We start from the raw sequence: 27,977 nt of genomic DNA on the forward strand, positions 1-27,977 counted from the left end.
AGGTGGGAAGGATTGTCCAGTTATATTTTAAGATGTTCTGAATTATAAACCAAACTGATTTTTCTACATCAGGCATTTTGTAGACAGTGACCTAAACTGTATGCTGCTTCGGTTTTGTTAGTCTCTGAAATAGGCCTTTTTAAATTTTGTGATTCAGTTCAAAGCATTTTTTTGGTCAGCGATAGATTTCATGTATGTTTCTGTGCATTAATCCAACTGCAGACTAGCTCGCTCAGAATTAGAATTTCTTAAGTTACGTTGTACCACAACATATAGTTTAACAGCTGTTTGTGTGTGTGGAGGTTTTTATTGAATTTGCATGCTATTTGATATTGAGCATATTTTTGTCCCTGAAGGAAAATCGCCTGTTTTCATTGAAAAGAAGTGACTGCACAGACAAACAGCATTTAAGAATATTGTTTAAGGTAAACTGTGACCAGGTGTGTCTAAATTTGTTTGTTAAATAAGTAGTAGTATCTTGAATTCTCAGTCTTATTTCTTCGGGACATTGTGAGGAGGGAGAGATTTGTTTTAAGAAAGTTTTTGTTTCATTGCAGCCAGCAGAAAACAACCCTGAAGGCAAATTGTCCATACAGAGAGTTTACTACTCAAGAGTCTTGCTTTTTTTTTTTTTTTTTTTTGGTTTGGTTGGCTGGTTCAGACTAGAGGCTGAGAGAGGCCCTATAAATCTTTTCTGTTGGACCAGTAGCAGTGCTTTCTTATCTGCATTTAATGAGGAAATTCCATTCACTAACAAAGCTGTGGATTGGTTTTTTTTTTCTGATGCAAAGGATGGGGAGGAATTCTGTTTGACTTTGGGAAATCTTTAAAAAAAAATTTTTTTTAAAGATTTTCTGGGACTGCCTTCAACCAAGGAAATGCTGCTGGATTCTATTGCGTTTCTGAAACGAGAAACCTTCTCCATATAATTTTCAAAGGTCAAATAGCTTTAATTCTGTTTTGACCGTGTTTGTGTTGAATTTCAGCCAGCATTCTCCAGTGTACAGTAGTGACTTTTTTCCTTTCCCCCTTGTTTTCACTCAGTATAAACAGTTCCTTGCTGTAGTAACATAGACAAATATAGCAGAAGACTCTTTTTTGGGAGAAGTGTCTCCCCATGCATTTCTTAACCATTTTTGGGAAGAATTGATCTATCTGTGTATGAGAGAGAGGGAGGCAGTAGCTGTAAATTGAAGTGACATCATATGTATTACTTCGATTGATCCGCTTTTAGACTACAGCCAGGATAAAAGGAAGTGGCATCAGAGAGGAAGTATGCTCATTTAGGCTCAGATCCCAGTGTGATAATGGAGTAATAATAGAAATCACGCCACTGTCAATTGGTTGCTGCATTAGTCCGAGACGCATTTCCCCTCCAAGGAGGCTTTCAATGACTTCATTCAAATGTAGGCTGAAGCAAACGGGATATTCAGCATACCAGCTGTACTACTTTAGTGATTTGTATCTTGGCTTAGGGGTGCTGTGGATGCTCAAATGCATATATCTGTGTCACATTGCATGGCTGTGAAAGGTCAGTAGTCAAATGTTTCAATTACATTTTTCTAGTATAAATGGTGAATCTGGCATTTATTGCATTATTTTATTGGGGGAATTGACAAATAGTCTTTTTAGTGTGGGTGGTCTTCTGGGACGTGGGGCCCATGACCTTATAGCTACACTGAGAGAGCTTTGAAGAGGCAAGATTCGTTGTCGTTTTTATGGGCTATGGGTGGTGGTCAGAAAATTCATATTTTATTCCAAGATGCTTTCTGGAAACTTTCTAAAAACTATTTAAAAGTTCTGAGATTTACTTGTAACACCATAACCTACTTGGAGCATTACTGAATTATAGTGTGCTGTGGATAAAATAAAAGATAGCTGTTTTCCTTTGTCCCCAGATGTTTAGTAAACATTGAATCTCAGTATTTAAAGCAGGAGTGCATTTGTAAGTTACTTCAGTGACAACATACAGTTGTTTTCTGGATGAATATTGTCCCTTTTTTCCCTCTTTGGTCTCTTTCAAATACAAAATCAGTTTTGGTGTGCCACATCTTTTCAAAATTGTGTTTCAAAGTTAAAGGTCTAATTCTACAAACTTAAAAGCCACTGCACCAGTCCACGAACAAGAAGCAATTTCTAATATGCTCTAGCTGAAAAGCAACGCAAAGCAAAAGTATTCAATATCTTGGTAGAGGTAGTACAGAGAGCAACTTCAAAAGCAAGACAAGCAAAATAAGATTCACAGTATTGGGAAAATGACCTTTTAGCTGGGATATTGTTTAATTGTGTGGAACATTACAAAAAAGCTCCAGTGTGCTTGATCACAATATATTAATTCATTCCCTTTTTGTAGTATTTGTACAGTGAAGTACAATCAGCCAAAAAGACCTGGGAAAGTAACTTGATTTCTAAGCGGTTTGGAGGTGGGAGGTTGGGACTAGAACTATCTGCTTTAAAATATTTGTATATGACATTATATCTGTCATCGCCATACTACCACTACACCAACTGGTAGCATTAGATTCACATTGTAAATAGTGTTTTAATTCTGACCACATTTACTGGTGTAAGATTTCTCCTTTAACAATCACATCAAATTGAGCATTTTTGTGTGACGTATATTCCCTTATTTGTCAGAGAATTTTTGCTTTTTAATGCAGAAAACTGTTTTTTTTATTATTCCAGGTAGAAATAGACAGTGGCACTGTAAAATTTGCCTTCCCATACTTTGTTGTTGCTATGTCGTGTATTTCTACTAAACATATGTACTCAACATACAGTCAGAGAATTTGATTTCTCATAAGTTAAAATGCTTTTCTGCAATTTGTTGCTATTGTTATTTAACATTTATATTGTGTTAGCGCCAAGAAGCTAGCCAGGCCAGGATCCCATTGTTCCAGGTGCTGTACAAACATATGGAAAATGACAGTCTCTGTCCCAAAAAGCTCACAGTCTAAAACACAAGACACAACAGGTGGATGAGACAAACATTTGCGTCAGGGTTGGAGATGGGGGAGACGAGGTAAACCATAATAGGATGTTTGCAGTTGATTAAACATCTATATATTTATTTACCAAGTTTGAGGTTTTCTTAAATTTATAAAAAAGTCTTTACAACAAAAAAGAGAGCAAATAGTTGGTTTACAAAATAATGTAATTCATACCATTCCATCTGGGAAAAACAAGGAATATATACACAAATGGAGATTTTTGTAATAGTCTTAGCAATGAAGCTTTGTGGAGCTTTCCTCATCTTGATGCAAGCTACATGTCATGTTAGGGAGAGTCCTTTTATTAAGGGGGGCGGGGAACCTGAGGGAATAGGTTTGTGCTCCCAGCATTTAGTTAAAATGAATAAGAAAGGACAAAATATTATAGTTGTGCCCACTTAGTGCCACTTTAGTTGGGTCTGTCAGCTTTTGCTCCGTTAATGCCTCTATCTGCTGCGCCAAACACTCGGTAGCTCATAATGTGGCCTTAAATTATGCTGTGAGCTGTAACCTGGCATACAGGGTTCCATCCCAAGGACTTAGAATGTTGGGAAATGAAGATGTTAAAAGTTTCAGTTGTTTTTTTCTGTGTGCTCAAATGTAATCTACATTTTAAACTGTAATTCTCAAAATGCAGCACAGCACTAGACACAATGAAGTAAATGATTATTGCCTTACCTCTGAATTTCATTGCTTCTGTTGGCCTAAATCAGATTTCTCAACGTTATTTTAAATAATAGTACTTTGTGTGTGAATTCATATTGCAGATATGGTGAAAAACCTTGAAAAATAAAACAAAACCACAACTACCTGCAGTTTCTAAAAGCTAAGGGTGGCTGTATTATCCTTCTGTTTAGCAGAGAAAGCTTTCTAAATAAGCACATGGTGTTCTGCAGCATTTCAAATTTTATTAGCATTCAGAATAAATTCAGTTTCCAAGCAGAGCCAATTCCCAGATGACTTTCCCGTCTATCATGTCCCCCCCACCCTTAGACCACCACCACGCCCTGCCACCTGAAGCAGCTGCTCTTGGACGAAACAATAAACATTTGAGTTGGCATTTTAGTGTGTGACTTTAAATTGAAATATTAATAATATTTATTTTCATTTATTACTATTTTTAACTTTTCAGTTTTCCTTGCAGTTGGCAGATTTGAGTGTTACTTTGAAAATGTTCCAATTAGAACAAGTGAGTAGGTTGTGGCTTTTTTCAAACCCCAAGAATACAGCTTTAATAATAAAAGAATGCATTGTAAGGAAAACAAATTGTTAAAATGCTAGTGATTTATGTCCCTTCTTATTAGCTTCTGATTTATGTGCTAATGCCAAGCGATGTCAGCTGGAGAGTGAAGATAATGTCTCATTGCTTGTTTAGCTGGTGATATCTGCCAAAGCTTTACAGGTTAAGATTTGAGCAGAAAATTCTCGATTGCTTCATGGTCTTGTTGCCAGAGTGCTGCTTTTTGGTATGCAAGGGGCTGTCATTAAAATAAAGAAACATTTAGGAATTCTCTGATATCCCTCCAGGGGGTCCAAAGCAAAGTGAGAGGGAACCTTTTTTCATCTTAGGCTAATTGTAAGGTAAGGGCTTGTGTAGTCCAAGCAATCAACCTTGGCTGCAGTGTCTTTCATGAGAAGAAGAAGATGAAAGTAATGTTCTTTATGTCTGCCTTTGGCTGGCACCTGGTAAGCTTAAGAAGACAGGGTGGAGTGGTGGGCAGCGCAGCAGGCGGAGAAGGCCTTAGATCAAAAGGGAGCCCCTCACAGAATGTGACCTTAAATTGGGACAAAAGTAGAATTAGGGTGGAAGCAGTATGATTTTGTTCTTTTATAATTTGCAAAATGTTAGAACTGCGTAATGCTGGGTTTGAATTGTGCGTGCAAGAATTTAAGTTGATAATGTGGTTGGGTTTTTTTCCTTTTGATGTCCCAGAATGGAGAAAATGGGTGTGTGGGGGGAGCGTGGGGGGAAGCATTTGAGTGAATAAGGAACCTGTGATAGGACTTTCAAAACCCTGAATTTCCAGTGTGTTTCCGGGCAGCTAGTGTGTATTCTTACTTCGTGCTTTCCGTGAATTATTTATTTGTTCATCCAATAAGCCTATTAAATGAAGTACTTAAGCACTCACTACATCAGGCATCTTGTGCTTTTCTCTTCAGGCTACCAATGGTTCATCTAAAAAATGTTAGGTTTTGGAATCAGGAACAACTGCTTAATAGATATATACAATAGGTGCATAGACATGATATCTTTCCCTTTTTGGTATGAGAATGGATAACTTATGACTCTTTGCACTAGAAATGTGCTGTCACAGTCTTAATTTTGCTGCATACCACTTATTTATGTCACGTTTCTTTGTACGCTGCAGGAATACACTGAAATTGTTTATATAATAAATCAACAGACCCCTGATGTAGTTAAACATTCATATGTCTAGTGGCCTCCTGAAGTGATGCAGTATAAATTATCTTTGTTTCTACCCCCACCAAATCCAACAAAATGAAATTACTTAGCATATGTATTCCATAAAGAACAGACCCTATTAATCCAAGATAATGTTTGAATAAGAAAACATGATTTTGATCTGATCTAAATACAGAAATGAAAAGCCATGGAAAATGAGTCTTAACTAGGCCCCAGAACAGAGTTTCAAAATACAAACAACATGAACTCTGAGGTTTTTCCAAAATCAACTAGCTCTTCATCAACTAGGTCAGCATTTCAAACACATGTTAGAATTACACAAGTATCAGGGGGCAGCCGTGTTAGTCTGTATCCACAAAAACAAGGAGTTCGGTGGCATCTTAAACACTAACAGATTTATTTGGGCATAAGCTTTTGTGGGTAAAGACCACTTCTACCCACAAAAGCTTATGCCCAAATAAATCTTAGTCTTTAAGGTACCACCAGACTTGTCGTCGTTTTTGTAGAATTACACAGGTTATCCCAGCCTTGTCATCTTTGGTCTATGTCAGTTTTATCGCTTAGTAAGCAGAGTTTTATTCTGACAATACATGTATTTTACTCTTAGCTTCTCCCGGACCAGCTGGTCTTACTTCTGGAATCTCTGTTGGAGGAGAAGACGTTATGTCTCAGGACTCTGCAGTGCTTAGAGAAAACATACCACCTTGATGAGCAGGATGCAGAGGTAATTCATTAATCATCCCACGGCAATCTTAAACAGAGTCATTGTGCTATTGACTAGGAATATTGACATTCCATTAGGATCCAGGGCCATTCAAGCTCCTTTTTCCATTAGAGAATTCTAAAATTGTGTGTATATGTACTACCGAAGAAGCAACAGGTAAGTATGCCTTGCCTTACTCTGTATTTCCCTGTGTGAATGTGTGATATTAGCGTATACTGTGTATACACGTATATGTTTGCATACTATAGTTAGACTATCTAAAATAATTAGTACAGCCAGTTTGCATAGCCTCCATTATGTGTGTATATGTGAACAGTACACACGCCTTTAAGAGATATGCGCGCACACATGTTAAAATTGCTTACTTCATATATACATATTGTATACTGGAACTTGTATGGTTTTGATAAAGTGTCAGACCTCAGAATGAGACCATGCATGTTTGTTTTGGTCTAAATTTCTTGTTCCACTTGATCAGCTCATTATTAGCTAGCACTCAGGCCTGACTTATATAATATAAAATTGTGCTTTTATGAGAGAGTAAAATTATTTCTGTGTGCATGGGATATGAGTTCCAAGGAGCAACTAGATCTTTACAGCTGCATCCATTAATTGCAGTATGTGTTTAACAGTGATGGGAGAAATTATTATTTACATGATGATATAGATGTGCTCCAAGGGCTTGCAAACTTAGGGGCCTGATCCTGCAAACACTTACTACCGGACATAGTGTTAACTGTGAGATCAGCGATCACTTAGTATGTCAGGTTTTTGCAAGAGCTGTGCTTTATTCTGTGTCCAGTTTCAACTGGCTCTGCATAATAATATGTTCACAGTGCCTCACCCAGACACTCTGTCTGGGAACCACAGCCATTAAAGCACAATTCCCATACCATGGCTTCCCTTTTGATCCAAAACTTAATAACACTACTACTGTGCAATAGTCTCAGTGACTTATCAGGCTAAGAGAATTTAAGTCAATGGGACTGCTCATGGTAGTAAGCAGTATTCACAGTAGTAAATGCTTGCAGGCTCTGGACCCCAAGTAGACAAGAGTTCAGAGAAAGGACGTTTGGGAGAAGATGTATAGATGCTGGTTAGATGTTCATAAACAGAAAATGGTTAGTTATTGAGGAGAATATGTTCATACCAGTATAATGAAGGAGCACTGTTAAACTTAAGATATTTAACTCCTATTTAATTAAAAACTACTGTGAACACCACAGATAGTCACTGTATGTGCTTTATCATTTATAATTGAAATTTTGTTAGTAATTAAAATGGAAGGAAAGAGTGAAATCTGGCTCATGTATAAAATGGCTAAGTAGACATAGTATGTTTTAGAGCCCTGTATAACTCCAAACTGCAGTCTAGCCTTTTTCAAAAAAACTTTGCCAGGTGACATTTCAACTGTTGCTGTTTATTTCAGCTTTTAATTTTTTGTTTGTTAGAGTTTCCAAGTGCCAGACTTATTTTTAATTAGTATTCAAACAGACTTTTCTATTTATAGGAATTAGGATATATTTTAATCTCAGATGAATGCCAATGAAATGTCAGGAGTTCTATAATGGGAAGAGGAATAACTAGGGAAGTAGGATCAAAGCGGGAGCTCTAGTGTTTCTATTTCATGCCAGTGAATTGTGAGCTACTAGACCTTGGGTTTAGGGTTGTTTTGATTGTTTTTCCTCCATAAACTACATAAATCAAGGGGCTTGGGGATTTTTTGTAGCTTTACTTAACTGCACACCAATGATCTTTCATATTTTTTTTCGCTCTTTGCAACAAAATTATGACCTCAACAAAAGAATCTCTGTTTTATTATACAAGGTGAAACCAAGGGCTTAAGAGACCTTTAAGAAGTACAACTAAGATAACATTACCATTAGAGTTTTACCAGTCATCAGATCAGAGACACATACAGCCCTTTAAAGGGAATATTAGTTAACACACTGTCACATACCTAAAGATGGGACCTTTCATGTTTCAAACTACAGTAAGTGCAGAGCAGAGTTTCTTTATAAAGACACTGGGACATGGAACTGCAGGATTCCAGTCCAAGCTTTTAGCTGAGCTGTTGGTGTCTAAGTTTGATTAACTGGGACATTAATCTGTTATAGTTAAACCTATATAGTTACAGGATCTCCATTACTTTTATTAACAAAACTTCAAAATGTGAGTATTAGAAATGTAAGCATTCAAAATTGAAGGCATAGAAGTAAAATGAAAGCTGTTAGTGTCACAGGTTTTTATGAAGGATCTTTTTTGAACATTCTCATTTCCTGGCTAGCAGCAGACAGTTCAATAAAGTACACTAACTTCTTCATTATTAAGAAGTAATTATTTCCAGTTACATTAATTCTCGTGCTGGAGATTAGCCATGATCAGACCCACAGTGTGCTAAACTGGTATAATTCTTTAAAACAGGCATGGTACATGGATCCTACTATTAGCAGAAGTTGTCAATGGAATATCCAGTACACCTTCCTTAGTACTGTAGGTAGCAAAGTGACCTCACTCTAGCAACAGAAGGAATATAAACATATATTAATTTCTCCTGCTAGTAAACTAAAGCCGTATCTACACTTACAAGTTTACAGCGGCACAGCTGTGCTAGTACAGCTGTGCCGCTGTAAGGGCACTCATGTGGCCACATTATGCTTATGGGAGAGAGCTCTCCCGCTGACATAATAAAACCAGCTCAATGAGCACTGGTAGCTATTTCGGCAGGAAAGCATCTCCCACCGACACAGCACTGTATACACAAGCGCTTATGCCAGCGAAATTTATATCACTCGGGCGTATGTTTTTAGTGTGTATGTGTGTATCCATTTCAGATTTTGTATTGCTAATTTTGGGGGAGGCAAGGAGTCTAAATAATCTCACCTCAGTCAGCTGTGTGGAGAGATGGGTAAGGAGAACAGAGAAGACAAAATGCCTCTGGCAGCTTTCATCACTCTGGGCAGATTGAGATAAGACACATTTTTCTCAGAGTCTCTCTCTCTCTCACTCCTTTTTTTTTTGACTTTGGTGTTCTTTATAAAGATTGCTGCTTTGATACTTCAGCACAGCAGCATCAACATAACACTGAAACCAGTACAGAAGCAGAAAGGGAATATATTGTACAATAAGGTCTCGAGTCCAGTATGTATGGAGATTGGGTGTGCATGTATTGCCTGTTTTGACCCTGAACTACTCTGTAGCTCACTCACATGTATGATACAGACTTCCCTGTCATATATCTCATTGGAGATGTAAATCTCTTTTCTGAATTTCAGAAACACTGCAGGTGAACTGATTATTGCTCAGCCTTTCACCATATATGAGTACAGTACAGACCATTCCTTCCAGCTTCTGTTTCTTGAAGCCTTTATACACAGTTGTGAAGCATTAACCTTTCTCCTTCCAGTTGAACATGCTTTCTGTTCCAGCCAGTGTTTCTCTTCTAAACATACCTGTGCTTGCACACTGCACTGTATGGAATCAGAGAAGTGTGGGGCTGGAAGGGACCTCAATCCAGTCCAGTCCCTTGCACTCAAGGTGAGACTAAGTAATCACTTGACCACGCCTGAGAGCTGTTTCTCTAACCTATTGTTAAAAAACTCCAGTATTATGTCTAGGTATGTTCCTGTGAGATACGAACTGCTATGAAATGGGTCATTCCCTTGTGCAGTATTGTTCTCACCTCCCCACTGTGCAGCACTTGGGTGTCCGGGGTTTTCAGCCTTAGGGTCAAACATGATTTCACAAGGACCAAGGGGCCAGAATCAGTACTTGGGGACAGATTATCGGCCTTGTTCTGTTCTCTTTTGTGCCACTTGGGCAACTCAAAAGGAGCAGGTGCCACCCAGAAGTCCCATACACCAGGAAATCCCCAGCAGGGAAAGTCCTCATGTGACACAGAGCTAACATCTGAACTGTACTTCAGTCATCTCCAGCTCGTTTATAGTCCCTAAGGGACTGTGGCTGTTCTGCAACAGCTAGAGCAAGACCTAGGCTGCACTAAACTGTGCTGGGGCAGAGTATCGAGGAAGCTGTAAGTAATTGATAGTTCTCAGCTTCTCTCCCAACCTGCCCCCGCCCCCCGGCATGACCAGCCAAGCTCCTGCCTTGCTGTCACTGGGCTGCCACATGCCAGTTGGTAAGCAAGCAAGGGAGCTACCAGAGCTACACTCCTCCCTGCTGGAGCAGGAGGGTGCTGAGCAGCTGCAACAGGAAAGAGAAAGCAGCTGCCCAGAGTAGTCCCAGCTCACAAGGTGCTGTTCCAGAGCCCCTTACCTGCTCCACAGCAATGGGCTGATTTAAACACCAGTTAGGGAATATGTTGTCATTTCATAATCAAATATGCATAACACAATTGCCCTTGGCTGCCATTGTTGGACACTGTCTCCAGGGCCAGATGTGGGACACTGCTGTTCTAGTGGGACTATCAGTACTCACATGTCATGTTACCCTGTCTAAGACCTCGCATGGTCTAGGATGCTTGCTTAACTGTACTAACAGTATATCCCTCCTATCTTGCAGTGATTCAGCTGCCCCAATGTAGTGCCTCCTTGCAGTTACTTAGGTGAGAGCCAATTATATGGAAGAATTATTCTGCTGCCTCTCCTTCCCTTTCTTCTTGCCATGTTGCTTCCTGCAAGGTGATAAGGTAGTCCTTGGTCAGAGTACGTGTTCAATGACTGCCTGTGGTGTATCAGGGGAGATGAAGTCCAGCAGGGGAGTCCAGCCCATAGAAGAGCATTGGGACATAAGGGCATGAAACTATAACTCCCATGAGGCAACCCAACAGGGGATTCAGTTTTTGACAAAAATATCAACATTTTCTACCAGAAGTAGACACTTATTGAAAAAAATCAGCATAATGCAAAGCTCAATTTTACACAGAAAAACAATTTTTCTAGGTTTTTAAAGGCTTAGGTTAGATCCTTAGAAGTTTATGGCCAAAGTTTTTAGTGGGTCTTCTTAATTCCACAGTACTTGTGGTTGCATGCTCTAGTTTGCATACACAAATGGATATCCTCGCACATACGATAGACATGATTTTACAGACCCCTGAACTGGGGGTCAGAAGCTATTTCGTTATAAGCCCCCAAACAAGGAAATGAAGCAGCTCAGTGTGGACTGTGTAGGTGGATTGAATACAGCATCCAAGAGGCTTCCAGTATGGCCAAAATCCTTTGTTCCCTTTAGCTCTACTTATGTCGTATTCTCCTTCTGGGCTGAGGCTTTGGCTGATAGAATTATAGACAGAGCTACCTGTGCTCCCTAGACATATATTCTAAGCATTGGTGACTTTACAGATGAGCATTGCAGAATTTAGTTGTAGGGCGCGTAAAGCTGCAGTCTCCTAACCGTTCTTCAGGCTTAAGGGATATTTTGGGGACTGTTTGTTCCTTATTAGATCCCCTAACCCAATCGTATTCCCTTTCTTTTCTCTCATAGCATTGTTAGATTTGGTTATGTGGGGTTCCCCCTCTCCTGTTTTTGAAGAAGTTGCTATAAAGAAATCTACAGTCTATGTTGGTAGTAACCAAACCACAGAAAAAGCATTTTTTTCTTCATTGGTTAATTGTTTCCTGCATACAATTGCCTTTTATTTGTAGTCACAGAACAATGGGCCACCACTTTATTGCTCTGTTTCTGCTTTACAAATGACTGAAGCCTCACAATTCCTTGAGATTGTTTAGCCTAATAATAAATATCATCTAGCCTGTGTGCATGCATGGGCTTGCTTGTCCTTAGAGAGTATTATGTTTATGTATCAGCCATTGTGTTTAAAATTTGGGGAGAAAGGATAGATTGGCTTGAAAGGAGAGGGAAAAACAACAAACCTACTTTTGTTGTGCAGAAGCTGGGACTTTCCAGGTGCACCCACTGCCCAAGGTCAGTTAACATTTTTTAAACCCTAATAACCTTGACAGTGTCTCTTTTGATATGCTTATGTAGGCTGAGAAAACCTAGTTTAGAAGTTTCACTACAAGAATTTGAATAATTTAGTCACAAACATATTGACACTAGGGTGACCAGGTGTCTGGTTTTAGACCAGAACACCCGGTCAAAAAGGGATCCTGATAGCTCCAGTCGGCACCCCTGACCAGGCCATTGACTGTTTGGTTGGCCGCTCCACAGCAAGACGCAGTGGGTGGCAGGCTTCCTGCTAGCCGCCTCACCACGCAGCTCTCAGGTCAGAAGCAGTCAGCATGTCTGGTCCTAGCCTTAGGGGCTGTCGGGGGGTGGGGGAGGGGTCTGCGTGCTGCCCCATCCCCCACCCAGAAGCACAGCTCCCATTGACTGGGTTAGGGCAGGAGAGGAACTAGTGTGAGTGTGGTGCATGAGCACTCAGTGGGCAGCTGTTGAGGGGTTGTGTAGCATGCCTCTCCTGCGGCTGCCTGGCCCTCTTCTCACATGGCTGGGCTCGAGCTGCAGTGCATGCCCTGTGGCGAACGCGGTCTGTCTGTTGCCCCATCGCTGGCACCCAGGAGTTCAAGGTATGTTTACCCCCATCTCCGAGTGCTGGGAATGGGGCTGTGCCCCTATCCCCTTCACTGCATCCCTCCCCGTCACAGCCCCCCGCACCTCCATGGGAGTCAGTTTCTACAGATTTATTTATACAGGTATCTGGACAGGTGTGCATTTCTGCGGTTGTGCTCTATGGATTTGTATTTGGGCTTCAGGAATGGGACTTTAATTATCAGTTGTGATAATGTATGGTCCTAATTCTACACACAAAATTACAATAACTTTAGTGAACAAAAAACATGGAGCTAGTTACAAAAAATGGGAAGAAGGGAGGGAAAAAATCATGAAAACCTTTGCAAAATTTCATTTTTAAAAAAATACCCTTTTTTGACTATTTTGCTACCAGCTCTAGTGTCCTATAACAAATAAAACCTGAAATTAGCATAATATATCTAACAAAACAATAAACATGCCTGTTTGGGCCTTGTCATTAAAATGAGCACGTGAGAAAGGGTGGGGGAGAGCAAGCGACAGAGTGAGTGGGGGGGGCACTTGGGAAGGGGCGAGGCAGGGGCATAGGCACCAACTTCTCCTGGCGCTGGTGGGTGCTCGATCCCCTCGCCCCACCCCTACCCCATTCCAACCCCTTCCCTAAATCCCTGCCATGGCCCTGCCTCTTCCCCTGAGTGTGCCATGTTCCCACTTCTCCCCCTCTCACTCCCACAGCTTGTTATGCTGTTTTGTGGCAGCAAGTGCCGGGGGGAGAAGCAGGGACATGGTGCACTCCGGGGAGGAGGCGGAGATGAGGTGGGCGAGGCACTGCACCCACCAAATTTTCCCTGTGGGTGCTCCAGCCCCAGAACACCCATGGAGTCAGTGCCTATGGGTAGGGGCGTGTCCTGGGGAAGCAGCAGAGCAAAAATGTTTGGTTTTCTGGAATTAGAAAGTTGGCAAGCCTAACTGAGACAGTAGAAAAAGCTTACAGCTGTGTGTCACAAATGCTGGTAATCAGCAATAAGCAGTCTTCTTATTAAGCTATTTCCACAATTAGCTTTCTTGGTTCTTTATTCTAGATAGGGACAGGGATGGTCTATAAAACCAAAAGACCAGAGGCCGTGGAAACAAGTCTACAGAGCAATAACAAAGGTGATGAGACAGAGAGATCTGTCTACAAAACCATTTAGGTATGCTACAGAACAGGGGGAATGGATAGGTGGGATTCTGTCAGTTCTATTTGATGCTGAACTGATCCATCTAGAACTGTATTTTATGTTCTAGTTAATTATGGTAGACTTGGTGATAGAAAAAGTGGAATTTAGATGAAACTAACAGTTTTATGCTACATTTCCCCACTACCTTCACTGGAGAGTTTGTTTTTCTTTCCTTCCTGCCTACAGAACTGGCTTACTTTTTTGTAATGTATGCTGCCTGCGTGGCAGATGGAAATTGTGTTGTTAGTTTTTCTTGCTTCAGCAAATTGGTTGAAATGCTATTCAGCTCATAACTCTTCCCCTTTATTTCGAGATCATAAGGTGGCAGATTTTGGGGAGAAGAGAGAGGGGCGAGACTGTAATTGTTTTTGCAGAAAATGTGAGTGTAATGAGTTAAGATCATAATATCATACGTCATGTGGGTGGCATATTGCCATTTTTATACAACTGCTTCATTGTACGTGAAGTCTGCCTATGAAACCACGACCATAAATTGGTGGCATCCTATTTCACTGACAGAGGTCCAGTCACGCTAATATAAACAATACAAGGTGTTTGGTGCCTTAAAAATAGTGAGAATTATGTTTAGAACAAAATAATTTCAGCCCATTGAGCTTTCTTAAATCATAAAATACTGGCAAATGTAAAGGTACAGGTGAACTACAACACAATCTCTCTCTTTCTCTCTCTCTCTCTCTCTCTCTCCTTCCTCCCGATGATTAAGTTAAGCCCATTCTTGTGCTCTGTTATCCAGCTGTCTTGAAGGTAGTCATTGAGCATTGTTAGAAAGCACTCTTATGGAATAAAGCTTTGTACAGTATATTGTAAAGCTTCTTGGAGGATGGGAATTGGTCAGGAAGGGTCAGACCATGTTGCTATACTAACGAAAGAGGGAATTAGCATGCTTTCTTTTCAGAATAGTTCACCAACTAACTCTCAGTCTCTGAGCATGCTTGGGGCTTTGGTGAAAATGGTTCAGTAGCCCTCTGCACCATACATATGTACTTTTTAATACTATATATAAAACTTGCAGGTTTCTGTCATCAGGTTGCAAATACCTCCACATAGCCTGCTTTGAGGACAAGAAGTCCCAGTTCCTAGCTGTCTTAACTGGTCTAAGGTCATATTGGACTGCAGAGCAAAACACTGGAGTGTTTCGTATTGTAGCATTGCATATAACTGGGGAAGTATCTATACAACACTTGTACTGAGCCAGTGTCTTCTAGAGATGAGATCCACACATTGAATTGAGGCAGAGGAGGGGACTATGCAGTTTGTACTAATGCCCATATTGCCTACATTTTCTTTCTCTTTTTAAAATGGGATGCAAAATAAAATCTGGTGTTTAAATTTAGATCCGTTAGATTAAAGCAGTTTTCTGTTTTATTCTGTATTTAAACATACGGGACCAAATTAATCCCTGATGTAATTCCAATTGAAATCAGTAGAGTTTATGATCTTTTGGAGGCTGCTGTGAGTGGGAAAAGAAAATTGAAAGAGTGGTTTCTGATAATACACCCTTCCCTTTCCAAAGATGAGGCTCAGGACATTGCAGAGCTGGGTGTGAGGCAAGAGAATTGGAACAGGATGAAGAAAAAGGCTTCCAATAATGATAATGGGAATGTCCCTTGGGTTGATTGGCTCTCGTATCTGCCACAACGGAATTGATGTGCTTGGGATGAATTTGTAAGCTTGCCCAAAGGATAATCTAACAACCACCAGTAGCTATTATTTGGGCTTGTTTTGTTGCTGCATGAAAAATATGGGGGCTTTTCCTGCCACTTGAGAAGTACACAAAATCCTGGAATCAGCATTACCTGTCCTAGGAACATGTTTATAGTGCAAAATTTGTTGGGGGCTCAAAATACCATTTCCCCAATCAGCAGCCCTCCCTCATTCCCTAACAGCTCAAAGAGCCAACAGCTGTGCATGTTTGTTCCAAGTGATTTCATTTGCTGCTGGGTGGCATTAGTGAAATGTTCCAGGCGCCTTATTGGTGCATTATACTATGTCATCCACTTATCATCCACTATTTTCCTAATTGTTTTTTTGAGTTTTTAATTTGCTCCTCTGGCAGCCCAACAGCACAGTGAAATTTGGAAAGTGGGGAGCAGATTGAAAGAGAGATCTAAATATGGAATTGTTTCTATTTGTTCTTTATCCAAAGCAGCAAAGAAAGAGAAGGTTGGTGCTTAGTTCCATTTTTCTAAAACCTGCCATATGAGGTGACTGTTTTTTTGTTTTTGTTTTGTTTTTTAATTAGGTGCTTTTGCTATATTTGACTGTTTATACAATGCTGTGGGGCAGTCAAGGAAGTAGTAGTGCTGGAATACAAACTGCCTGGCCTTGTCATAAATCTGAAAGGTTATACTATTTGTATATATGTGATGGCCCTTATGCATTTGCCAGGATGTTAAGGAGCATGTAGTGGTTTAAAAACACAAACAAGTGCCTTCAACAGTCTGGATTTGTGTTTCCTGATTGTTGCAGCTTAAGACTGTAGCTGTATTTGTGCTTTTAATGGAACACCCTCTTAATGCAGTAATTGACAACTCTTTACTTGGAGCAATTTCTAAAGATAAATTTTATTCGCAGTTACTATTTTTAATGCTCGATGGCTTGCTTCGTGCTTTTTCATTTCTTAAAATGTTGACTGTAGATCCTGGTTATCTCTGGACAATACCACAGAGCAGGAAACTATGTCACACTCAAAGAACATAAGATCTAGGTAGAATGAGTCAGATCAAACCCTATTGCTTAGTAACTGACTAACTTCCTAATATGTGGGTACAGTTTTGTCCCCACTACGGTTTTGCTACATTTCTTTCTCTGACCAAGAGTTAAAATGATAGGGTTGTGATGCTGTATTCTACCTGGGGTAAAGAGTCTTTGGAAATATGAGTGAGTGTGAGTGAGTGAGCAAAACTGGAAACCTCTGAATAAAACCCTGTTGTTCTCACTTCAATACAAGGTGTATGCGTCTACTGAGTTTACAGCATAAAGTCATATTTCCCTTAAGGTTTATTTCCTTAAGGTGTGTGTATGTGAGAGGTGTCACATTGACATGCTTGGACACAGAAGTCCTCTGTCAACCAGACACACACCTGGACAGTGAGAGAGCAAGCTTCTCTGTACAGTCCTACTGATATGCCTCCGCCTTAAGTCAGAGGAACCATCCCTCACTTAGTTCAGCCTCCATAGGCCATTCACTCTGGCCACTCAGCTCAGTTCAGGTTGTCCAGTTCCTAGTAGGAAAGTGCATATTAAAAAGGCACCACTGTTGGCAAACACTATCCAGCTGTGGTAATGTCAGTACAACCTGGTCCGATTCAGATCCAGTTTCTTCTGGATTTTAGAGACTAGCAAACCTTCAGGATGCCAAAACTGGTAAAGTCCACTCCTGCTCCCAAAAGGGGTTCTGAAAAAGCAATGACTAAAGCATATGGATCCCTTGTTGATGGGCATGACCAAGCAGCCTGCAGAGTATCTGAACAGTTACAGTCAGGAGAGTGGGTTGTGTGTAGATTTTTTTTTAAGTGGAATTGAAAATGTTTATCTTTGATGGAATATATGGTACACCTCTACCCCATTTTAATGCCACTCGATATAACACAAAGTGGGATATAGCACGGTAAAGCAGCGCTCTGGGGGGGTGGGGCTGTGTGCTCCTGTGGATCAAATCAAGTTCAATATAACGCGGTTTCACCTATAACACGGTAAGATTTTTTGGCTCCTGAGGAAAGTGTTATATCGAGGTAGAGGGGTACTTACCTTTCTGAGGAGAAAATCGCTGTATAATGCATTATTTTCATACTACTGTGAGAAACTGAACTTTTCCTCCCATAATCAGCAGTTCATTCATCTGGAACACTTTCCTGTTTGATCCTTTAGGACAGTTTCCCAAACTTGGGACGCCGCTTGTATAGGGAAACCCCCTGGCGAGCCGGGCCAGTTTGTTTACCTGCCGCATCCACAGGTCCAACTGATCGTGGCCCCCACAGGCTGCGGTTCGCTGCTCCAGGCTAGTTTCTGGCTTTCCTTTTTTGAAGTGGAGTATTTTATTTTATTTTATTTTATTTTGTTTGGTAGGGTTATGAGATGGAAGGGGGTGACCGTGTTGAGAGTGTCATTCTTACAGTGGAAATCCTTGTGGAAGAGGAAAGTTTTGTAGCATTTCCTAAGGGTGGTTAGACTCTGGATTCACCGGATCTCTTCTAGAGATTGTTCCATAGCCAGATCCCCATGATTGAAAAGGCTTTGTCCTGGACTTTGTGATCTACATTGTACCAGAGGAGCACAGTTGTTACGTTGGTTCATAGATCAGAATTTGATTTTTAATGTAGCTGGGGCTTGATGCATTCCCTGTTTTGAAAATTAGGACTCAAGTCTTAAACTAGGAGCCAGTGGAGGGACATGAAATAGACAGCCACATTCTTTATTGGCTACAGCTTGTGCATCCTCTTCATGTTTCACTTCCAATTCAGTGAATTATAGTAATGAAGCCAGAGGTGACACATTCATGGACCACGTTGCTTGTCTGGGAGGAAGGGACAAAGTTTCCTAGCAAAGTGGAGGCGAAAGAAGGTATTTTTAGATACTGATAGTACCTAGTCATCAAACCTATACATTGGATGACGTGCTGGCCAGTTGGTACTTAAAGTTGTTTTTCTCTTTATTGAATGGAACATAAAACTTCTTCTATTTGCAGTTTTTAAAAACATGAATAATAATTAGAGAGAACATGGTGGGTAATATAATATCTTCATTTGGGCCAACTTCTGTTGGTGAAAGAGACAGGCTTTCAAGCTGCACATGTTCTTCAGGTTAGGGAAAGGTAGTTGTGTCACAGCTAAATACAAGGTGAAACAGAATGTTTAGCATAAAATAGTTAACACACATTCTAAGGAACCATTCAAGATGAAGTAGCCTGTTAACACCCCTGTAGTCATAGGACAAAAAAGGGGGGCCAGTGGCTTACAGAAACCATAAATCCAGTTTCTGTATTAAGACCATTATTTTTAGTGTCTAGCAAAATTATGAATTTAAGATCTCAGGCTCATCTTATGAAGGTGGTGTGCAGATTTACTTTGAGGATGAGGACTGAGAGGTCAGGTATGGAGTGATCATTTTATGAAAAGTGTTTGCCCACTGGTGATATGGTGTTTTTATCTGATCATTTTTCTGTGTGAGTTCATTTGAGAGCACAGTGAGTGTCTGGGTTTGCCAACATAGTTGTCATTGGAGTATCTAGTGCACTAAACAATGTAAACCACACGTGATAGGCATGTGTAGGACCCAAAGATCTTCAAAAGTGTGTTGTGGGGGTACTGATCATTGTAGCAGTGGAAATATGTCAACAGGTTTTGCACCTGTTATATTGGTAGGGTCTGATGCTGCTTTGAGCTGGCGGGTCCTGATGTATGAGGAGCTTGCTTCTGATGATGAAGTTGGTGAGTTGTTTGAAGCCAGAAACGGGGAAAGATTTTTCTTCCAGGATGTGGTGTCCATCTAGTATGGGTTGTAATTGTTTAATTATACTCTGTAGATTCTAGTGTGGGGTGGTAGGTGTGCAGCTGAAGGTTTCCCCCCCTGTATTGAAGCATATTCTCTTGGGGTATTTGGGTCACCCATTCCATGATGTGATTTACTCCTCTGGTAGAGTGTCCTTTTTTGGTGAAGGCGATTTTGAGTGTTTTCAGGAGCATATTCTGCGGTATCTAAGGGCCTAGCTGTAGATAACATACTTCTTGTTACTGGATCTATGAATGTAAGTGTGGTGATCCAGGGGTTTCTTGTATATAATCTGTAGGGTTCCATTGTTGAAGCTCATTGTGGTGTCCAGGAGGTTGATGCTGGCACAGGACTGTCCTGGAGAGAGTTTGGTGGGTGGGTGATGGTCATCGAAGTTGTAGTGGAAATTGAGGTCATCCGTCGAGAGGATGAAAATATTAACGCTGTATCTCAGGTATATCACTGATTTCAGAAATTCTTCCTCAAGGTTGCCCACAAAGAAGTTGATGTATTAGGGAGCCATCCTATTACCCATGGCTGGTCCCATAATTTGGAGAAAGTGTTTGTTGCTGAACGTAAAATTGTTATGGGTGAGAATGAAATGGATGTGTTTGCGGGGGATATCTGAATGTTGTCCATTATCTTGTAGATATTTGAGACAGGCAGCTATTCATTGCTGTCAGGGATGTTGTATAGGGAGACAAGGATGGTGTTCTGAGGAAGGTTGTTAATGTTGCAGAGTTTCTGGAGGAGGTTGGTTGTGGCCTGGAGGAAGATGGCCCTTTGTGTGGTGAGTGGTTCGAGGATGGTTTCTATGAGTTCTGATATTCTTTCAGTAAGATAGTTGTGGCCTGATACGATGGGCCTGCCTGGCTTTCCTTGTTTATGTATCTTGGGAAATGTGTAGAAGATTCCTGGGGTGGCTTCATGGGGCATGAGCTTGTATTTCGATGTTTGGGCAAGGATTTGATAATATCTTTAAATTCTTGAGTGAACTGTAGTGTGAAGTCATCTCTGATTTCTTTATAGTAGGTGGTATCTGTTGCCGATTCTATTTTGTATTTAGCTGTAATGCTCTGAGTACCTTTCCTAGACATGGAGAAGATCTCTGTGTAGCTTGAAAGCTTGTCTCTTTTGCCAACAGGGGTTGGTCAAATAAAATATATTACCTCACCCACCTTGTCTCTGTAATAGTCTGGGACCACCATGGCTACAGCAACACTTTTAATTTTTTTTTTTTGGCAGTTTAAGGGTTATGGGCTTTACCCCATATCCCTGAGAATTAGACAGTATGTACCTGCTTCAGATATCATCTGTCCCAATACAGCATGCATATACTTGATTCAGATGTTGGAGACATCACATCATAGCTGATGAGTTACAGGTGATGAGTTATAGGTTCATGGTCAGACTTACTATGGCTGAGAAATTGAGCCCTGGGCAGTTTCAGCCATAGTAGTAAAATCAGAGGGGGAGATGGAGATTTTGTCATTCTCCATTGGCTAAGTGGGGCATGGTTCTTGCCCCTACTCTGCAGTGTGATCTGTGGGAGCAGAGGAAGTCTTTGGTCTGCAGTGGTGCACGAAGGTAACCACTATGTAGAAGTGACTCCAAAAGCCAATGGCACTGCAGCAAAACAAGATTAAACAAATATTTCCAAAACAGCTGTAGAAGGTGGAGCTGATTACATCTTTTCAGCCATCTCCAGCCTGTTGCCACTTACACACAAACATCCTGAATGAGCAAGGCTGAAAATGAGAGCGGGAGGAAAGCGTTTGGTTCAAGTACATGTTGGTTCAAGTATTTGTTTTTAACTAAAGTTTATTTTTAAAAGACGTTTTTCAGTTTGCATGTTATGTTAAACATTTCGTTATATCACAGGCATTGTGGTATAGAAGCCTTGCTCCATGTGAGGGAGATTATGGCACCATAAATGGAAACGCAATGAGAAAAGTCTTCATGCATAGAGGGGGACTCTCTTCCCACAGTTGTTGAAGCTGCTGCACTAATCAGTGTTTGTACTGGTTTTTTGCCCCGTTCTTCTCTGAGCTTGCTATATATCACTAGCCTATCATCACTTTATCTGTGTCTAATGAAAGATGCAGTCATGTTCTGTTGTATGTCAGAATTTAATGAAACGCAGAGAGAATAGGCAGACTGAAAGGACATATGGGGATTACAGAATTACGTGTTTTAACTTAGTCACTTACTTGCAATGAAAGCTTTGACACCATAAGGAAGGCAAAATACACAATGACTGAAACTGCTAGGTAGTTTCCTGCTTGTACTTCTTAATGACAAACTCTGGCACATGTAGTATTCTCCAGCTGCAGAATCACTGACAAAAGAATGATGAATACATTCTGTTTACATTTAATAGGATTTTGTCTAGTAAGAATATTTTAACACATTGCTGAGCTGATACGCTGTCAATGCAATTTTAGCGCACACATGATCTGTACATTATTATCAACACCACCTCCTTCAGAGCTGATTCAGCATCCCTGAAAACCTTACTGAGGAGTACATTTCTATTGAAATGGGATTTGCATGCTAAAAACCCTGAGTCTAAGTACCAAATACTAATGTTCATTTGAAAAACCCAAACCTTACAGCATGAAACCTAGTGAGTGGGTGCAACTACTTAATTTTAATTTAAAATAGCAGCCATCTCTGATATTTTAAAATTTAAGTGAGTACAAGAATATAGAAAAAATCATTAAATCGTTAAAATATTTTGTTACAATAATGGGGCAAAATGTGGGCAGTTTTCTAAGCCATACGTTTTCTGCCCTAACCAATTGTAAAAACTACTTTTAAATCCAAAATGTTAGTCTGCGGCACTCAGCAGTGTTCCCTAATTATAGATAGTATAGCTGAATCCAGTCTATGAGGAGCTAGGAAAAGAGAATTATGCTGAAAGGAAATAATTTCAGATGGAAGAAATCTGTGATGATCTAATCAACAGGCCAGCATTCCGGGGCACCAGAGATATTCAGCTTCCTCCTCATTAATTAAAAATAATCCATTGTTTGATTAGTTGCAAAAGTTTCTTTGTATTTCTCCTTCTGCAAGAAGACTGAAGTCTGCAAAGAATCTCTAGCTCCTGTTGTCCATTATATTTACAGTGGACTTATCTGTGGTTAGTTACTGCAGTATTTATAGATTAACTTTTCATATTACATGCATTTAGTTTCAATAGTGTAGTTGAACACATGGTTGGTAAATAACTTGGACCAAAAAGACTTAAAGATATGTTCTGTTTGGAACTTCAGTTGGACTATAATACTTACTAAGTGTACTCAGGTTTAAAGAAACCTCTATTTTCTAGGGTCTCAAAACATGTTTTTGTTCTGAGATTTAGATTTGTTGTCTCCTGGAGCTTTTTTTAATTGGATCCAGCTATTAGCAATATTTACTCTTTTCCCTGAAGCTAGTCTCCATTTTGCAGACCAAAAGCTTAGTACAAACTTTTTAGATTTTTTTGTTTTTAATAAAATGCATGGTCTAAATTACTTGCTTTCTAAATCTTATTTGCAAGCCTCAGAGGTAAAATATTTTCTGCATGTATGTTTCCTTGTTTGCATGTGTATGATGGAGGCTTTCAGTGACCTCAATCATTACAATATTTTGTATAAGCTGTATGTGTATTTTAACTATGCCTGTCTGGCCATTGTTTGATTTCTGTAATCATTTGGAGGGTAGGTGGGTTTCAAATACTAAAACTGATTGTTTCACTTCAAGGACTGTTTGAGATGGTCTAAAAATGTCTTCATACTAAAGATGTCATTGGGAAGCTGCTGGGCATTCAGCATTCTTGAATATCAGGGCACTTAAATATGGATTTACTATCTCAGCTTTAAGCATCCATTTAAAAGTTGGCTCATATTTGTAAAAACTAATTTTCTTACTATATTTATATTAGTAATAACAGATTTAAGAATTTATTTTTATATTAATAAGCTCTTTTTTACTTTTTGTTTTGAATTTTACTTTTCTGTGGGTTTGAAAATAAACTAATCAGTGTCACTTTGATTTCTAGTCAGTTTTATTTTCAAGTTCATTTGTACTAGCAAAATGCTACAGTGTTTGGGTTGTGAACAGCACTGCAGGGTATTATCCATTTGTCTAAATCTTAGAATTTTTTTTAAAAATGAACATTTTTATTGGTCTTTGTTTTCTGTAAACTCTCTCTCTCTCTCTCTCTCTCTCTCTCTCTCTCTCTTTTTTTTCCCCCCCAAACAAAGCTTTAAATGTGGGGCTAAATGCAACCTGACAACAGCATTCATTTAAGACTTTCCTCTTAAGGATAGCAAAACAAAGCAAAATAACCCTCCACTCTGATAACTTCTTTTGATTACTAAATTGAAATGGCATGTTTTCAAATTACATATCTGCAACAGTCCATGAACCCAAATTGTGCTGACAACATTGTGGAATGTGTTGCAAAGTTCATATATATTTACAGGAAATTTTCAGCTGTTGAATGGAAAATTGGTAGTCACTTCAGCATAATCCATAATATCAATTGGAAGGGAAGAACCATTTTTAGTAGCGCAAGATGATCCATCAGGAACCTGACCTCCCACAAGACCTGCAGACAGTTCTACATCCCCCAAATCACTTTTCCTCGCTCCTCCTGAGCATCAGGCAGAGGTTGAGACAGTCAAAAGGACAACCATAAACTTAGATTCTGAGGCTGAAAAAATAAATTACATTCCAGAGTTTAGCTTGTAGGTCCAGCAGCTGCCAAACTCAGACCCAGTGTTTGTGTGTAGTTACAGGTGTTATTTCAGAGCTGGAGTACATAAGGGCCAGACAAAGTAAAGCACAATCAACTCTGCCAGCAGCAACAGGAAGAGTTGCTATAAATTACTTTTCAGCTTCAGTTTGTGCTGAATATGATGTAACTAGCCAAAAAAACATACGGTGAATCTCTCTAAGCTATGCAGAAGAGCACAGAGAAATGTGTAGAGCAAGAAGAGAGAGTCTGACATGGCTCTCAATATGGGAAAAAAAGTAGTGAATTCTTATTTTCACCGATGAGTCTTTGCTTCCCTTTCCCTCTTCCTTTGCACCACGGAGGGATGGATACAGAAGAGTCTACACAGGATAGAGTATGGTTACTTCTGTCCCACCACAAACTACTTAGTTTTCAATATTTCCTTTTATATATGTTCATTAAAGTGCCCAGAAATATGACACATTAATTACACAGGAAAGCGGTGGTGCCTGCTTTAAGTTTTGGATGAAAAGCAAGGAACTGAAGGAGGTTTTTTTCTCTCCTTCATGTGTGCATAAAAATTGTAATGTGAGAGGGATTAGTGCATGATATCTACTAGAAAAATTACCTGTTGCTGTGTTGATAGCATATGTATCTGAACTGGTTTATGAATATGGTTTAGCTGCAATTGTGGTTTAGGACAAACTACATTTGGTGCCAAAAAGACTTGATCTAGCAGCTAAACCATTTTCACCCACTGTTTACCAGCGTCCACTACATATGATGGATTAGAAAGCAGATCGGAATGATTGAAATATTGTATTTGAAAAAGCGCTAATAATGACTGGTTCTCCTGCAGTTTGTTACACTGAAAGTGCCTTTTTCAGCTTTGTGAAAATAGGAGGTGAACATGCAATCTGAGGATATCAGACATGCTGCTTCCATCCCAGCTGGTGATTCTCTGCACCTCAGTTTTGGAAAACTGCCATAATTTCTACAGATCCTAAGAAAGAAAGAAAGAAAAAAAAATGTGTGCTGTCCCAATTCTCATTCAGCTAATCTCTTTTTTTCCCCTAAATATATTAACTGAGGCTTAGTGCCAAGAGCAAGAACCCTATGTAGGAAGCAATAGTCTAAGGAAACAGACGCAATTTAATTGTTCCAGGTTTTTTTCAGATGTGGTTGATGATCACTACCGTATATACTCGATCATAAGCCAATTTGTTTATAAACCGACCCCCCCAGATGGATACATAAAAATGGAAAATTTTTATGACCCGTTCATAAGCTGACCCTATAATTCAAGGGACAGCAAACTTTGACTCCTGGGCCATCAGGATAAGCCACTGGTGGGCAGAGATGGTTTGTTTACCTCGATCATTTGCAGGCACAGAGGTAAACCTAAGTAAACAAAGTGTGCCGGTGCACCAGCTGCTTACCCTGACGGGCCGGGACAGCAACTGGTGGGGAAATTTTTTTGGGGGGGGAGAAGCTGGGGGTCAGGGGAGTGACCCCTGTAACCACACCCCACATGACCCCAACTGTAGCCTGGGACCCCCACACTCTCCCCATCCCATCCTTTCCCACCTTATCTGGGGAGGGCCAGAGGAGGATGGCTCTGGCCTGGCTGGAGCTGCTCCAGCAGGCTGGCCAGACCGGGTGGCGCGGCTGCAGCATGTTCCAGTAGGCTGGGCTGGGCTGGGCAGGGCAGCGCAGGGCAGCACAGCCGCAGCGTGCTCCAGCACCTGGGCGGCATAGCCACAGCCTGCTCTGGGGAGCAGGGCTGAGCAGCACGGCTACAGCCTGCCAGCCCCAGAGCTGCAGCTGCTTCGGAGGCTGCGGGGAGAGCAGCATGGCCAGAAGCAGAGAGACTCTGGCCCCATCTCTTCCCTTCTGGCTGTGCTACCTCTCCTTGCTCCCTCTGTTGGGAGGAGGGGCTGTGTCCCACCTCTCCCTCTCTATACCTGTTTATAAGCCGACCCACTTCTCTGCTGCTTCCTTTTTTTTACTAAAAAACTTCGGCTTATGAATGAGTATATATGGTATATACTAGCAAGAGATACATCTAATATACAAGAAGGTTAATGCAGAATGTCAAATATAAAAAATACATATCACAATAAGAACCTCTTTTCTTTCATATAGCCAGAGAGTTTGTGCTACATGTAAGATTCTAATACTTTTAGCTTGTCAGCAGTAACTTTTAAGAAACAGACTAAATCCCCAGCACACAATTAGTCTTTTTATTGTTTGTTTTATATATTTATTTTTACTAGTTTAATAAATGAGCCCAAACACTTACCCCCCCAACCCTGAGTTTCCTAAGTCCCTTGTTGTAGTCAGAAGTTGCATTCCAGCAATTTTATGGAAGAGGCCACCCAGTGAAGAAAGCAAGGACACAGGAGAATTTTTCCGAAGCCTGTGACCATTCAGCACTTAATGGTTTTAATGAGCCTGTCAATTCAGTTATATAAGCCTCTGAAATTCCTCCCTGTGATGTAAAGCTGATGATGGCTGACTGCCGAATCCTTAGAAATTCAAAATTGTATCCCTTGTTATAGTAATGGTAAAGGGTGAACAAAGAGTTGGGGGGATTGTAGGGCTTTAAGGAATAGCCTGCAACAACTTGAAATTGACTAAAGCATCCTCTTCTACCTCCAAATTGTTCACAAAAACGACCTGTTTCCAGCTTTCATTTTCCCTGGGTTTTTTATCGGTAAATCTATCTTTAAGACGTGATTTGTGCTGGATTAGTAGATAATTTAGACTCAACCTGCCAAAAATCTTGAAACTACTTACATTTTGTTATTACTGCAAAAATGGATTGTTATAAACTGCCTCTCCCTTGAAAGGCTGTAAAAGCAAGCTGTAATACAAGTAGTTTTTAATGCACTTAACTGCTTTCTTTTTGAGTGAATGCAGTGCCAATAGAATATAAAATGTTTGACTGCTCATTGCGTATAACTGATGAAGCCGTGATGCAGTGTAAAATGACACTCAGGCCACGGCTACACTAGAGAGTTGCAGCGCTGGTGAGGGGGTTACAGCGCTGCAACTTAGGATGTGGCCACACTTGCAAAGCACGGCCGGCGCTGCAACTCCCTGGTTGCAGCGCTGGCTGTACACCCGGTCGAGCCTCGGGTGTAGGGATTCCAGCGCTGGTGATCCAGCGCTGGTCAGCAAGTGTGGACGCCCACCAGCGCTTTTATTGACCTCCGGGGTGTAAGGAGGTATCCCAGCATACCTTATAAGCCTCTCTGGTAATCATGCACACTCCACTGCCCTGGGCTCAGCTGACCCCACCTTTAAATGCCCCGGGAATTTTTAAAATCCCCTTCCTGTTTGCTCAGCCAGGTGTGGAGTGCAATCAATCAGCGACCATGCCTCCATGCCCCAAACGAGCCCCAGCATGGAACAATTCCGAACAAAGGACCTCATCAGTGTTTAGGGTGAGGAAGCTGTGCAAGCACAGCTGTGCTCCAGAAGGAGAAATTATGATACCTATGGGCAGATATCACAGTCCTTGCTGAGAAGGGGCCATGAACGGGACGTGTTGCAGTGCAGGGTCAAAATTAAGGAGCTGCGCAGTGCTTACTGCAAAGCCCGTGAGGGAAATCGCCGCTCAGGAACTGCCCCCACAACCTGCCGTTTTTACAAGGAGCTGGATGCCATACTTGGGTGTGACCCCACTGCCAATCCTAGGAGCACGATGGAGAGTTCAGAGCAGGGAGAAGTGGGGGAGGGTGTAGAGGAAGCCGACAGTGAGGCTACTGGCGTGGAGGGAGACACCCCAGAGTCCCAGGAGGCATGCAGCCAGGAGCTCTTCTCAAGCCAGGAGGAGGCTAGCCAGTCACAGCAGCTGGAAGTTGCTGGTGAGGAAGAAGCTGAGGAGCGTGCTCGGGGTAAGCAGATTTTTATGTTTTGGGAGAGGACG

General features: G+C 40.8%; 1 protein-coding gene across 7 annotated transcripts in view; it reads left to right on the forward strand.

Annotated features, from left to right (window-relative positions):
- Positions 1-27,977, forward strand: part of AOPEP (aminopeptidase O (putative)) — a 350,923-nt gene that overhangs the window by 314,894 nt on the left and 8,052 nt on the right. For all 7 annotated transcript variants that reach the window (XM_030566094.1, XM_030566098.1, XM_030566100.1 and 4 more), the window contains one exon: positions 6,023-6,139. In XM_030566094.1, the coding sequence (XP_030421954.1) occupies positions 6,023-6,139 (117 nt within the window). The remainder of the gene's footprint in view (positions 1-6,022; positions 6,140-27,977) is intronic.

The sequence above is a fragment of the Gopherus evgoodei genome, chromosome 6 (genome assembly GCF_007399415.2).
Source record: "Gopherus evgoodei ecotype Sinaloan lineage chromosome 6, rGopEvg1_v1.p, whole genome shotgun sequence".
Lineage (NCBI taxonomy): Eukaryota > Metazoa > Chordata > Testudines > Testudinidae > Gopherus > Gopherus evgoodei.